General features: G+C 41.1%; 1 protein-coding gene across 3 annotated transcripts in view; it reads right to left on the bottom strand.

The window, feature by feature from the left end:
• Positions 1-1,083: 1,083 nt before the first annotated feature.
• mical2b (microtubule associated monooxygenase, calponin and LIM domain containing 2b) overlaps positions 1,084-13,899 on the bottom strand; it is a 47,309-nt gene continuing 34,493 nt past the window's right edge. For all 3 annotated transcript variants that reach the window (XM_041037670.1, XM_041037671.1, XM_041037672.1), the window contains 13 exons: positions 13,683-13,764; positions 8,456-8,617; positions 7,392-7,442; positions 6,433-6,554; positions 6,005-6,238; positions 5,628-5,803; positions 5,066-5,448; positions 4,631-4,704; positions 4,438-4,527; positions 3,661-3,754; positions 2,995-3,103; positions 2,794-2,867; positions 1,084-2,712 (listed from right to left, as the gene is read on the bottom strand). In XM_041037670.1, coding sequence (XP_040893604.1) covers positions 2,483-2,712; positions 2,794-2,867; positions 2,995-3,103; positions 3,661-3,754; positions 4,438-4,527; positions 4,631-4,704; positions 5,066-5,448; positions 5,628-5,803; positions 6,005-6,238; positions 6,433-6,554; positions 7,392-7,442; positions 8,456-8,617; positions 13,683-13,764 — 1,881 coding nt within the window. In that variant the 3' untranslated portion in view covers positions 1,084-2,482. The remainder of the gene's footprint in view (positions 2,713-2,793; positions 2,868-2,994; positions 3,104-3,660; positions 3,755-4,437; positions 4,528-4,630; positions 4,705-5,065; positions 5,449-5,627; positions 5,804-6,004; positions 6,239-6,432; positions 6,555-7,391; positions 7,443-8,455; positions 8,618-13,682; positions 13,765-13,899) is intronic.

Here is a 13,899-nt window from a genome sequence, read left to right as displayed (position 1 = left end):
ATAACGGGCGGGAGGTCGGATCGAAGGGGCGCAGCTGCTGGCCGGAGGGGTACCGGGAGGAGCAGAGGGGTCCCGGAGAAAAGAAATGAAGATTTACACCACCAGAGGCCGCGCGTTCGCTACGGGTTTGGACAGATGAACGCTCCATCTGCCACACAAACACATTATGTTATTGTTCTTTGATGTTTGATAGCTCGTCAGATTTATTTATCTAAATTCAACAGCGGTGCATCCGGACCAGTGTCAACACCGTTAACGTCCCCGCTGGGGTCCACGAGCTCTAACGTGATTGGTCTCCCTCTCCGTCCTTCACGAGGAGCCAGGACCCTCCGTCAACCATACGCATCATCATTACAGTCACTTCTGTTTTTAATATGTCAGTTATACACATTGTGTGTCTGTCAAATATATAATATGTCCTAAATTGTGCCCGCTACACTTGAACGATCTCATGACTTTAAAATATGTCATGGTCTCAAACTGTTAAACATGAACATCAGAGGCCTGTCCCCCAAAACTGACTGAAACACGTCTGTCCCCGAATATTCAAAAATAATGACATTACTATAAATTTTTAGATGTGATTGAAGAAGTAAAAGAGGTTCTGATCCATGTAAAAGGCTCACGGTCCCTGAAACCACCTCATTCTCAGAGCTCAAGAAATTTTAAAATATTGTGTTGGAGCTCAACAGGTGGTTCCCACAGGTGTGACTGGCTCCACCAAGTGGTTTCCATCGCTCCCAGGGGACCGCCCACTAGGCGGGAAAGGAATGGGTTTAATTTTTTTTTTATTTAAATGTAATTTTAATTACTTTATTGATCCCTCCTGGGGAAATTACTCTCTGCATTTTACCCACACCAAGTGAACGAAATTAAGTGAACGAAAATAAAGATGGAACTTAATTGAGCATGCCGGTGTGTATCATGGATACCTCAATGAAATGTAAAACTAAACTAAAAAAAAATGTCAATTAATGTTAAAAACATACACTCATGTCATGATAGGTAAGAGTTATAACCTCAACTGATTTCAGTAGAAAAGCACGTAGCCATTATGACAGTTACTAAAATTTTAAATTCATTTTTATTGAAATTTTTTTTCCATTCAAAAGATCTGAAGCAGCATAAAACCAAAACGTACAGAAACATCACACAGTTTACAGTTTTTAGCGTGAAAACATAACTTATTTACTATTTAGTGTTTGTTAATTCACACCATTATCAAACATTACATTTAAAGCCCAGGGACCAAATGAGAACAGTGGGATTAGAACTCATGTAAACACACTGTTCCTCTTCTCATGAGGGAGATAAGCCTGTCATTTGGACTCACAGCCCACAGAGCGGGTTAAAACCAGCAAAACGGAACAATCACAGTTTATCTGACAGTAGTACGTCACAGAGGAAATACACTCTGAATCATAAGGAGCATAAAACTACCTTCTTTGCATTAAAACTTTTAGGCATGTCACATCTTTGACCACATCCTGGTCCTGACAGCCAATGGAAAACAGGGTCTGATCCGATGCACGACACGCAGGAAGTTTAAACCTGTTCAGCAGCAGTTTCCTGCTCTGTGATTCAGTCTTGAATTATGTGTCAAAAAAGGAGTAAAAAGTGAAATGTTCAGGCACCTGGACGTAGAACATCTTACCAACTGAATATCTGGCAGGATTATGTTCCTCCTGTGTTCATTAGTGTCTGGGTGTGAATCCAGCTGAATATTCTTTGACAGTGTTCCAGCACAAAGTGAAAACAGTGATATAAAAACACACACATGACCGCTCACTCTCACACAAACAGCTACAAAGTGCCCAACAGTGAATTATATAAAGCACATCTCTGGATTTATAACACAAATTTAAAACTATTCTAAACACTGAAACTTCAGGTAAAGTGTGCAGTCGTTCCATGTACTATCCAGTGAGGCTGTTACAGTAGTAAGGAATCTGTCACAGCAGTTCCACTCTATAGGCAAGCAACCACATAAAGCAGCTGTTGATTAGGCAGTCAGTTTGGTTTATGACGTGTGCATGAATTTTACAAGGCAGTCAGTCACATTATTAGTTAAGTGGTTAATCATATTGTACATCCATTTTCAGGTTGGTGTCAGCCTGGGCCGTGACGGATTACACTTCTGAGCACAGAGGCCAAGTAACCTTAATGGCGGAGATGTTATTAGCCCTCATGGCTGTAAAGAAAGTCATTAGCTCAGGCTCCGTTTCCATTCCTCGTTAGTCTCTGAGCTCAGCATACCAGCGCAAAGTGAAGATGAAGTGAAGAGATGAAGCCTTGCTGTTGTCTTTAGGAGGAATAAACACCTAGACTTTCATGATATTTCCACACTCACATCGTTTTCTAGATTTCTAACTTTACAAGAACAAGCCAGACACAAACTATGATGGTAAACTTTGACCCTGTGTCTTTAAACAGTGGTGTGTAGAGCCTCCATCCAGCTCTTCACCACTGAGGTGCTCAAGATTCAACCCTCACCCTCCAGCTTCTCCTGCCCCCAGCTGTCATCCGCCTGGGCCCAGTGGAACTCATAGCCCTTGGACAGCACAAGGCTCTCCAGGTCCCTGTCCTCAGCCCTCTCCTTTAGCCTCTGCTCCTCCAGTATAGAGACCAGCATGTCTCGCTTCTCCACCGTCCTCATGATCTCCGACAGAATCTCCTGCTCCTCCTGGAGCTCAGAGGCGCTTTTCTTTGTATCTGGAGTAAGACAGGAAGAAGTTCATCCACTGTTATGTCTGACTGTCAACTTGTGTGTTATTGCGTGTGTTCATCCCTTACCCTCTGTTGCCATTCTGCATCGTAGCTCTTGTTGCAGCCTGCTCTGCGTGTCCTCCAGTTCAAGCTCCTGGGCACTAAGAGAGAGGAGAAAACTGGGTGACCTCTACTGGGGAGCAAGACGAATTGCAGCAGCATTAACACAGTGTATGTGTTGTCCTGTACAAGTCTACGATCTGTGTGCGATCAGATGTAGTTACTTACAAGATCATGAGTTCAGACTCATAACGTGCCAATCTGTTCTTCTCCAGAACAAGTTTAAACCAGGTCTGATAGAGCTGGGCCTCATCACTGTCACCTGTCTGAGATGATTCTGTGAGGGAAGGGGTGATTGAGGAAAGGAACAAAGGAAGGAAGGAAGGCAGGAGAAATGAATGAAGGGAGGTAGAGAGGAAGCAGGGTTGAGAGAGATAGAGGGAGACAGGATGGGTGAAGGAGGAAAAAAAAACGTCAGGGTTTTCTGTCAATTACATAAAGTCATTACAAGAAAACCTCAAATACACACACAGGGCATCTGCTTTGCATCAACCTGACCAGACCTCAGTCTTCACTACAACACAAACAAAGCCCTGTACTGTAAAAAGATGAAGCAACAATAAAGTCTCACTGTGTATTGTGAGCACACCCATTAACTGCATGTAGAGGCTTTTAACCAGATCAGGATTACAAGGCAATGCTTTTTTCTAAATGGTCTGAGAAGTATGGGCACAGCAATTAGAAGAAGAAGAAGAAGAATGAGGCTTTCACTGTGGAATTACATTGAGCTATATTTCATATTGAACCAGGGTGACAGTAAAAGTAGCTTTGTAATGTGTCATCTCAAAGATCTTTGTGAGGCACCTTTGTGTGTGTGCATGTATTGTTTAGTACCAGTTTCTCCTCTTATGATCTTTTCTATAGCCACTCCTCTCTCCTCTAGGTCTCTCTGTTTCTCCCCGACTTCCTCCAGTTGCCTTTGGATCGCCTGGGTAACGTAAAAATCACGTTATATATGACCCATGTAATTAAAGATAATCCGATTTTTCAGCGCTGCGTACAGATGAGTATTCCATTGATCTCAATTGTTTCAGGGTGATCAGAGGCAAATATTTCTACTAAAGGAGTTAAAATACATCCTTTCATTTTTATTTGAACGACAAGCTCAACACCGCTCTCATTTCTGTACATTTAACATTAGACCAGAGCCAGCAGCTGGTTAGATTGCTGTAAAGACTGTAAACGGAAAAACAGCTAGCCCGGCTCTGTCCAAATGTAAGAAAATTAAACTGGTAATACAGGTGTGTTTAGATGCAAAAACATCATAATGTTAATGGACACAGACGTAATAATAAGCATAGACATAATAAGCAGACATTCAGTGAAGTCAGACTGAGTATCGGCTGCTTCTCCAAACACGGGATCATTTCAGTCTGTGGGAACGGCTGTAAATTCTTATCCTTCGGGAGCATCAGGTAGATGTTAAATGTAAAATGTATCACGATCGCTTGCAGCAAGAAGCAAAAAGCTCTTCAGTCAGACAGATATTAGATGTTTTCACATTTTGTCAAGGCAGACATAAAAATAGAGCGTAGTGAGGCCATGGACAGCTCTCCTGCATGAACCATTTCAATAAAAAATGACTGACGCTAAAAAAAGGATGAATAGTACCTGAGCTCTGTGAAGTCTCCTCAGCTGTTCTCTTTTAGTCTGCTGGGCCACCGTCTTCTCCTGCCTCATCCTCTGTCTCTCTGTACACAGCTGGGACAGGAAGTACGGGACACATCAGAACACACGTACACACGTGCAAATACAGTATATACATATATATAACACTTACCTGCATTGCACTGTGTGTACAAACCTTCTGATTGAATGGCAGGTTTTCATTTTCATCATCACTTGAAGAAGACTCCTCCAGATTCTGCTGACTGGAGGCTAAATTTAAAAAAAAGAAAAGCCCAGAAAGTACATAACAACTGTTCTCGTGTGTAACTTGTCAAACTGATAATATTTCATGGCCTGGATCAATGACACTTGCTGGTTTTATCATATCATTAAAAAACACAACAGCAGCCATTTTTACTGTCTTCTCGCTTTTTTTATGACAGTTTCACAACAGTGTCACAGTGAACAATAAACAGCTTTTTCATGACTGACCTCCATCACGTCTCACTTGAGCCCACAAAACCAATTGTTCCTAACCAGACACCGAGAGACTGAGACACTGAGAGACTGAAGGGTCACAGGGGTCTTTAAAGGACCACAAACCAAAAAGGTTAGAAATCACCACACTAACCTTTGTTCCTGAGGTTGGTGAGGATAGTCCTGATTTCCTTTTGAACCTCCTGTTCCTTCCCCTCGCTCTCCGACAACTCCCTCTTCCTCAACCTCAGAGAGGAGAACAAGTCGACCCTCCTGCGGGGCAGTGGGCCCATGTCATCAGAGAACACCCCTCCAGAGTCTCTCCGGCCCTTTAGGGACACCTGCTGCAGCAGAGAGGGCAGGTCCCGCCCGCCCCCCCATGGATCGGACCCTACAGACGCCCACCGTACTTCACGCTTTCCAGACTTCTTCTCCTCTTGGGACGGCTCGGGACCAACAGCGCTGAAGAGGGAGCTGAAGTTGAACGCTCCCTCTGACATGGGCCTCTGTTTGTGGGGGCCATCACGTTTGGGTCTCCTGGTAAAGTGAAAGACGAATCATAAAGTACATTTAATTTGAATTAAATCTAGAAATTAATAGCAAAAGAGGCCGTTTAGACTGATAAGATGGGTGGATTTTTATGGAAAATTCCTGCCGACAGCAGAATTAATGTGGAGCTTAAAAAATAAACTATGAACAAAGTATTTTGTACATACATTGTGACTGCAGTGCTGGAGCTGCTGGAGGGATTGGTCACACTAAATGTCCTCCTGAAGGCATTGGCTACAAGCTGGAAGGCTGAGCGGGAGGAGGCAGGGGTTTGGCTCTGGGATGGTTCTCCATCCTGGCCCGAGTCTGTGTGAGGCTTATCTGCTCTGGTCTCTGCTTGTACCTGATAAAACATCAGAGGACAGAAAAAATGCAGTCAACGTAACGTGGAATTAATTCCTCTTATCGCTGTCACATCGTTGTCCTTGGACCGCTGCATTATACTGTAGAAGTGGTAGATAAAGAAGAGAACAGTCTTTCATTTCCAGTCTTATTGCTGTCAACAACAGAATTTGCTGCATTAGTAAATACATTAAGACTCCACCTGGTCTTTGTGTTGCTGTGTAGTCTTGGTGTCTGTGTTAATGGGAGTTTCTTCTGGCGTGACGCCCGTGTCCCAGTTTAGAAGCTTCTCTTTCTCGGATAGAGATAACATTAAGCGTGTCTTTGGGCGGGACACGTCGCAGGCTGTCTTTATTTTCGAGCGTTCTTCACTCTTCTCACTTCTCTCTGAATGATTCTGGATATCCACCGCTGTCTTGGAACTGCCATCACAGGTCTGAGAGGATGAGAACAGAATCAGTGCCCAGTGAAGTCCATTAGTTCACGCAGGCTTATTAAAAGCATCTCTGCATTCTCAATGAATCGCACAGAAGACCTCGCTCTTTGACTAGTTATATGATTCTCAATAATAAGACTGTTCTATAAGTACATGTACACCACATACATATATAAAAATATCACTTGATTTACTGTTTGTTTCTCAGCGGCACTGATCTCCTCAAAGTCAGAGTCGGCCTCAGGTACAGTTTCAGGTCCCTCTTTGTCCAGTGGCAAACTTCTGTGGAAGTGTTTGATGAAGATCAGAGGGAAAGCTGCAGACACAGACACAACAGAAATAATATTATATCCAAATACAACAAACACTGTATCCATTTTGTGCCATTCAGTTACACAAATGTGGATTAATGATCCATTTTTAACTAAATACCACAAGAGTATAAAAGAAGTCATGTAGTTTATGAGGGACAAGGCATTAAAATCATTTCAGATTAGTTCAGTTCAGAGGTTTTATTTCCCATAAAAGGAATTTATTCCTGTTGTAAGGAAACATAAAAATATGAAGTAAAACACTGAGAGACATTAAAACAGATGGTACTATACACACAATATGCAGTTACAATAAAAACTGTGATAAATGCAAAGGAAAACTGCAATAAGAAGTGGATAAGATAACGTGTTAAGCCGTGCAGGGAACCAAGAGCCAGAAACGTGTGATAAATAAAAATTTGAACATGCTGCATCTAATTTTTTTGGAAACCTGTATGTCTGACTGAGAGGATAACAACAAAAGAGAGAATTATGGATTTGAAATTAAGAAAAGGCCAAAGCTGAGGCCAAAGCTAAACAGAGTTAATAAATAAGACTCTGAGTAAGAGAAAAAAAAAAAAGAACATGAACATCTCCAGAACCTCAATAAAATTCAATGCACTCTCCATGTGTTCAAAAGAGAACAACACTGACCTCCAGTGTTACATATGAAGCATTACAACAAGTGCAAGTACTGACTGTACCGTCAGCCTCAGGGATGTTAGTAACCTGCCACTAACTATTCTCTGATTTCTAACAACATATGTTTATAAAAACAAGACTATTCTCACTGAAGAGGGAAAAAGCACGGCACGGGCAGACAAGAAAAAAAAGGGACTCACTTGCTCGGATCTTCCTTTTCCATCGAATATTCTGTTTGGTCTTACAGTGATCTACAGAGATGGGAGACAGAGACCAAAACAAAATCAGAGACAGGAAGTCTTTAATTTGAGGGGATACTGGTCAAATGACCTGTTACATGATAAAAACACAGACACACACATCCTCCACAGTGTGTTTTGGAGTTGAGTCTTTAGTATACAGCATGTCAAGTGACTGTAGTGTAATCTAAAAAAGTGATTAGAATCCATTCATTCAGAAATGAATGTCTGCGCAAAGACTCATAGAAAGCCATCTATTAGCTGTTGAGATACTTCAAATTACATAAGTAAAACTGGCTGCATCAGCTACACAGTAATTCATACCTCATAGGATTACCTATCAGTACCTGACAGGACGTCCAACTAGACACTTAACTAAAAGGTCTGTTTCCTTTTCTAATGCTGGTTGCATCATTATACTTTATATCATTATACATGAAGTACCAGAGGACACAGCGTCTTGAGGGACACATGAAAGATGTGAAAAATCTGATATATTAAAAAAAAAAAAAAAAAAAAAAAAAACTATTGAGATTTTCAGTTTTCTGCTTCATAAACTCATTAACTAGACAAGAGGAGACTGTTACAGCTGAGTACACCAGTGAAAGCTAAGACTGTAGAGTGAGCATCATTATTGCGTGTGAACAGACTGTTTAGCACAGGAAAACTCTGCTGCTGAGATAAAATAAACATTCAGCTGAGAGTGGGAGCTAAACTGCAGTGTGTCAGTCGCACCCTGATTTCCCAGACATAACCATGGGGAGGGAGTCCAACACAAACACACACACCATCGAAGTAAGGACACCAGTTAAAGTTCAACCAGTTTAAGATTCTCCCACAGGGAATATCATGTTTCCAAGTAATAACAGGGGCTGAAAACCCATTAGTGCAGCACAGTGTTTTTGTTAATAGTTTTGAGAAAAACAGAGAGTAGCTTTCTTGAGGTTTGTTAACCAGAACAAGTGATATATATTTCAGGGGTTTGGAATATAGACCCTATGCTGTACAGCAGGAGCCACACTGACCTTTGGTACTGTCGTGGTTTCGGCCCTTGGACCCTGTGGTGTCTTGTGCTGTGGGGTTTACGATGCAGGAGGCATCCAGAGCCTCCACAGCAATCTCTGTGTCTTCAGGAACTCTGTTCTGAGCTTTATCAAGCTGCTCTGAATGCAAGCTGGACGCTCCACCTGTAAATAAAAACAGTATGTGGCTACTGAGTTTTAAATAGCATTAAATTAATGCCAAATTCATTTGCTGTGAAAATAAACTCATTTCATGCACACTGTCTCACTGAATATCTACTATAGTTACTAAGCTAACCTGTGTAGCATGTTCAAGAATAGTACCAAACAAATATCCACATCTTAATAATAACAATAAAACAACAAAAGAACTTACAGAAATAATGGAAAGTACTACAGTGCACTCCATTGCAGTTATTTAAACTCCACGATAAAGTATTAATATCTATCAGCAGCAGAAGCTTTGGTAAAACACATGTTCATAACAGTACTCACAGAGTAATGAAGTCAACATTGTACAGAATCTTTCCAAAGGTGATTCCACTTGGTCACAGCAAATAAATGACAATATCTTGATACAACCTTTGTGTGCAGTGTGTCATTAGACAACCAGATCTTTTTATTAATGTGACTCTTTCACTACTGCTCATAGATGCTCTCACTTTGGCTTGGCTCGATGTCTGTGTTAAAAACCGCACTGCCATAAAACTTGACCAGATTGTACACAATACACCAAAACCCAGAGGAAAGGACAGAGAAGACCCACGAGCAGAACCCACGAGGAAGCTGACAGGAGGAATTGACATTCACTTCAGTTCTGTTCAGGCGGACTGGTGAAACATTTACATCGGCTCAGTTGCATCAAATTTGATTTAACTAAACAATGTTTGATCATAGTTAAGCTTTTGCATAGAGCCTGTTGTTTTCCTTCCTTTTTTGTTTTGAAACTACATTAAACGATGGTTTTGTTTTTTGCAGCATTTGAAGCCATTTGATTAAGCGTAAGCGGTCTAACCCCACTGCTGCGTGCCTCCCTTTGAATCCGCTGCAAACCTTAAAGCTTGTTCAGCTCCTCTTCAGATGTTACAAAGCACGTTATTTGTGGAGTTAACAAAAGCCGTGATTGTGAAAATGATTTGTGTGGGTGATGTTAGGCCAACTTAGCACAAAGGTGGGAAAAGGATTTGCTATGACAGAGGCTTTTCGATGAAGTTGTTAATTTTGTTGTTAAAAGACACTTAAGTACTGTGAAATTTAACAGTAAGTTATAAGATTAACTAGAATGGCGTGTGTTCAATCATGCCTAAGCTTTGGTTTCTTGGAATTATTCAAATATCGCAATTCAGCTATTTGGCAACAAACGACGAAGCAAATTATTTATGTAATCAAACTGATTTATTTTGTAATATATTTACAGCTTATAAATATCATAAATTAAGCAATTTTACAGTAATTGTCAATGTGAAAAACAAATAACAAGGCTGGCAGGCTGCGTCGAGACTTATAAACACTACTACAAAACATACAGAATACAGCCAACAAAATGTATCTGGCAGTGTGCAAAAAGCTGCTATTGGGCTGCTGATCTGCTGGGCAAAGTTTAGGAGGTACATGAGAGGGATCTGGAGAGGGGCTCAGGGGTGGGGGGGCCTCCTCCTGAAAGAGAGGGAACCACAGACAGACCACAGACATGTGGACACATACCTTACTGTCAAACGGGCCTGAGAAGAAGGGAGGTGCTGCTGCTGATGATGATGATATGTCAAAGAGAGCAATTAAATTCAGGGCCATTTAAATGGATGTTTGGTGTTAGGGAGGTTAGGGAGGAGCACAGCACAACATGAGCGTTAGTGGGGTTAGCTCGACGATGTGACAGCACACTGACAGGACGACGAAACAACAAACGAACTCACAAACTAATAATTAACCACGGCCACAAGCTTCCAGCAACCTCTACGTTACATGTTTTGCTGTGTGCCGCTAGGTCTTACTCAGAAGCCTGCACGTTATGATTTGATCTTTGATGGCGGCTAAAACTTCCAAACTAAAGGCCTTGAAGCTTCATGCTTGGCTATAATACGCACATTTATTACTGTCAACAAATCCGATGAAAAGACCAACAACTAGCAAAGACCTGATCCCGCTAATAAGTACTGTCTGAGCAGCCAAAACCTCATACATTTTATTCCACTTTGCCATGCAGCACTACGGCTGTCCAGCTGTTCTAAATAAACTTTGAACCAAAAGGGGGGAAAAACTAAACAAAACAAACAAGAATAAGACTGAGGCTGTACTGCTGGCAGCATGCTAACATGTTCACAATAACAAAGCTAACACGGTGATGCTTGGAAGATATAATGTTTACCATCTTAGCTTAGCGCGATGGCATGCTAACATTTGTTAATTAGCATTAAACATGAAGTACAGCTGAGGCTGATGGGAACATCTTTACTTTTCCAGATATTTGGTCATAAACCAAAGTATTGGACAAACTAAAATCCTGAGCTGATGACGCTGCTAAAGGAAAAGTTGAGTGATCACCCAAGACCAAAGTGGTGACTGACAAACAGACATTTTTAGCCTCACAGCTAGCATGGTGATAAAGGAAAGTAGATTCATAACTTCTTGGTCTTGGCGGTGAGTGCCACAGGCATGGTGGGAGAGCTGGACAGTACTGAGGAACAGACTAGTCCAATGTTTTGGTCTTTTCATGGAATTAATTTACAGTAACAAATTTACTGAACAATGCTAAATGCCAAATCTATTTATTTTTGAGAAACATTATGAACAACTGTGGTTAATGTGACGCTATTTATTTACTGTAATTTAACAAAGTCAGAATATTTAAAGTGGATCTCACAATACTACACATAACAGCATTACCGACGTGACGTACGCGGGACCCATGCTGGTTTGTCATTTGTTAATCTGGGTTAGGTGGAAAGGGGGCGGGGCTACAAAGGCAGGCGATGCAAAAGCAACACAACAAGACCTTATGACTGAAGCCAGCCAATCATCACCTTCCCCGCTGGCAGGAATCAGCCAATCAGAGGGTGCAGCATTGGAAACTTGAAACAGGCTGAACAAAATGAAGTGAACAAAACGATGGAAAATGAATTTAGGGAAAGACGGAAATGAATGAGGTGTGGGAAAAAAGGAAAATGGAAGATGGAGGATTGAAAGAAAAGAGTGTTGAGAATTAAAAGAAAGAAAGAGAACTGTAGGCAATAAAGTTCTTACAATAAGACATGACAATGAAATGTGGGAACTGTCCAAATTACAGGTCAGTGCTTCAACAGTGCATTTTAAGAATGAATCCCCAATTAAACCAAACAATCAGAGATGAATGCATCTTAGGAATCATTCACAACATAGAACACAACAAAAATAATGACAAATAACAAAAACAAAACTGCAATACTTTCAATTAAAAAAATAACAACAAAGTGAAATATTTTCACTGAGTCAAGAATATTCACTGTATTCACTGTTCAGGCTCACTGTTTTTGGTTTGAACAGATCTTCATCCAAAAATACTCTATTCTATTAAAAAGGCACAGATCGGTGTAAACTGAAATCAACTTTACAACCAGTGCAACCAAAAGTTCTTTCCTGTTGCAAAAATATGTTGATTTTTAACGTAAATGTTGGTCCTCTTGCAACAAGCAGAGCTGAGAAAATCTTTAAGTAACAAAGTGGAGAGAAATTTGAGAAAAAAAATTCAAATGACATGATTCTGTCTCTGTCCCAAAGTGGGAATAAAGACTATAAAACATTTGATTTTTGTAATTCAATTTTTTATAATTTGATTTAAATGCTCTAAATTTAAATGCTTTAAATTTCCACATTTTTTTCTGTGAAATAAAAACCATAAATAATGAGCCCTAATTATATAAAGTGAAATCTATTAATTCTCTTCAATGAAATACATAAAGTGAAACAGTAATATTTACCACAAAAAAGACCAAATTATTCTTTGAAATTATATTAAAGGGGGGCAAAAAAAATACTGTTTTGGCATTTCCATTGCACATCTCTGAGTTAAGGTGCAGCAGGCAATATGCAGAGTCAGTGTAACATCAAAACACCATGTGGATTACTCTGACATAATTTTAGTTCAGTGAATTGAAACCAGCACAGTCCAGATGGCTTCAAGGTTAGAGTCAGAGGGCATGTTCCAGGTTACTGTAATTAAATGTCCTTGGTACATTATCAAAACAGATTCTTTAAATAGGTACTGACTGGAGCACAGGGTCAAAAGACTGGAACTGATTTCATGTGGTGAAAAAGGAAATTCACAAACTGAGCATCAAGATCTCAGCATTGAACTGCCTGTGACATGTCATCTGATGACAGCTGTGTGGTTATTAAACACTTTAGGTGATGCCTACAGGTTCAGCAGCCTGGAACAAGCCCATGTGAGTCAGCCGAGTGCAACACCAGGAGACCCTGACAGTCAACAAACACGTACAAGGGAATCTGAGCTAATCACAGACTGTATCCGATATGTACAAGGGCTGCAGCATTTTATTCATGCATCACCCTTGAAGTCACCTCAGCATGTGCCATTTACTACTTAAATACACAATACAGTCACAGTACGCCTGTACGATGGTTTTCTGTTGTGCTGTCCACTGTCACTAAAGGCAAGATTCACTACAGGCACTGAACCTAACCCTACAAGCAGTGGAAGCTAATCAAGTGATGCACTTTTATACCAGCTATTTAAGTGTCTTTATAGAATACTGTTAACTTCAAAAAGACAAAAGTAAAATGACCATGGACACGGGGAATGTAGCAAGTACACATATTATTTGGTGTCAAAAAATTTCACTTTTTAAAAACCCTCATTCACCAATTTTGGGCAGTACAAGAGAACAAATTCAAATCTGCCTGGGTTCCTATCAGGTAATCGGGCCTAAGTAAGCCCTTTGTTAGTCCGCCTCCTATGTGAGGTGGTGGCCAATGAGCTGCTGCTGGACCAGCTGGGCCAGCTGGGGCTCCTGGTAGATCTGTCCCAGCACCTCGTGCATCATGCAGAGCAGAGGACAGCCAAGGCTCAGCAGCTCATACAGGAACACATAGTCATGTGAGTTGCTCCTGACATGGGACCCCACAGCTGTGAAAGACTCACACACACTTTCCAACAGCCATCGAGGCAACACACACACAGCCCGGCTAGCACGCCTCGGCCAGCTCAGGCCTCGCCTAAGCAAGGAAACCAGGGTACCTGGGGGGTGGATCTGGACGCCGTCTGGTGCTGTGTAACTCCCGCTGTCCAGCGATGAGGGTGTGACACGGCTTTGGTCTTCCTACATGAATCAAGATACACATAAGGAAAATGATGAAATACAACAAAAATAATAAAAACTGTTGTAATCCTACACATGGCTGGTGTGCAGCCATTTCTTACTTCGTCCTACTTGCTTTTTATTGCTGTATTGCAT

The sequence above is a fragment of the Toxotes jaculatrix genome, chromosome 5, assembly GCF_017976425.1.
Source record: "Toxotes jaculatrix isolate fToxJac2 chromosome 5, fToxJac2.pri, whole genome shotgun sequence".
Lineage (NCBI taxonomy): Eukaryota > Metazoa > Chordata > Actinopteri > Toxotidae > Toxotes > Toxotes jaculatrix.
Note: the sequence above shows the minus strand (reverse complement) of the source record. Positions and strands in the feature narration are given on the sequence as shown.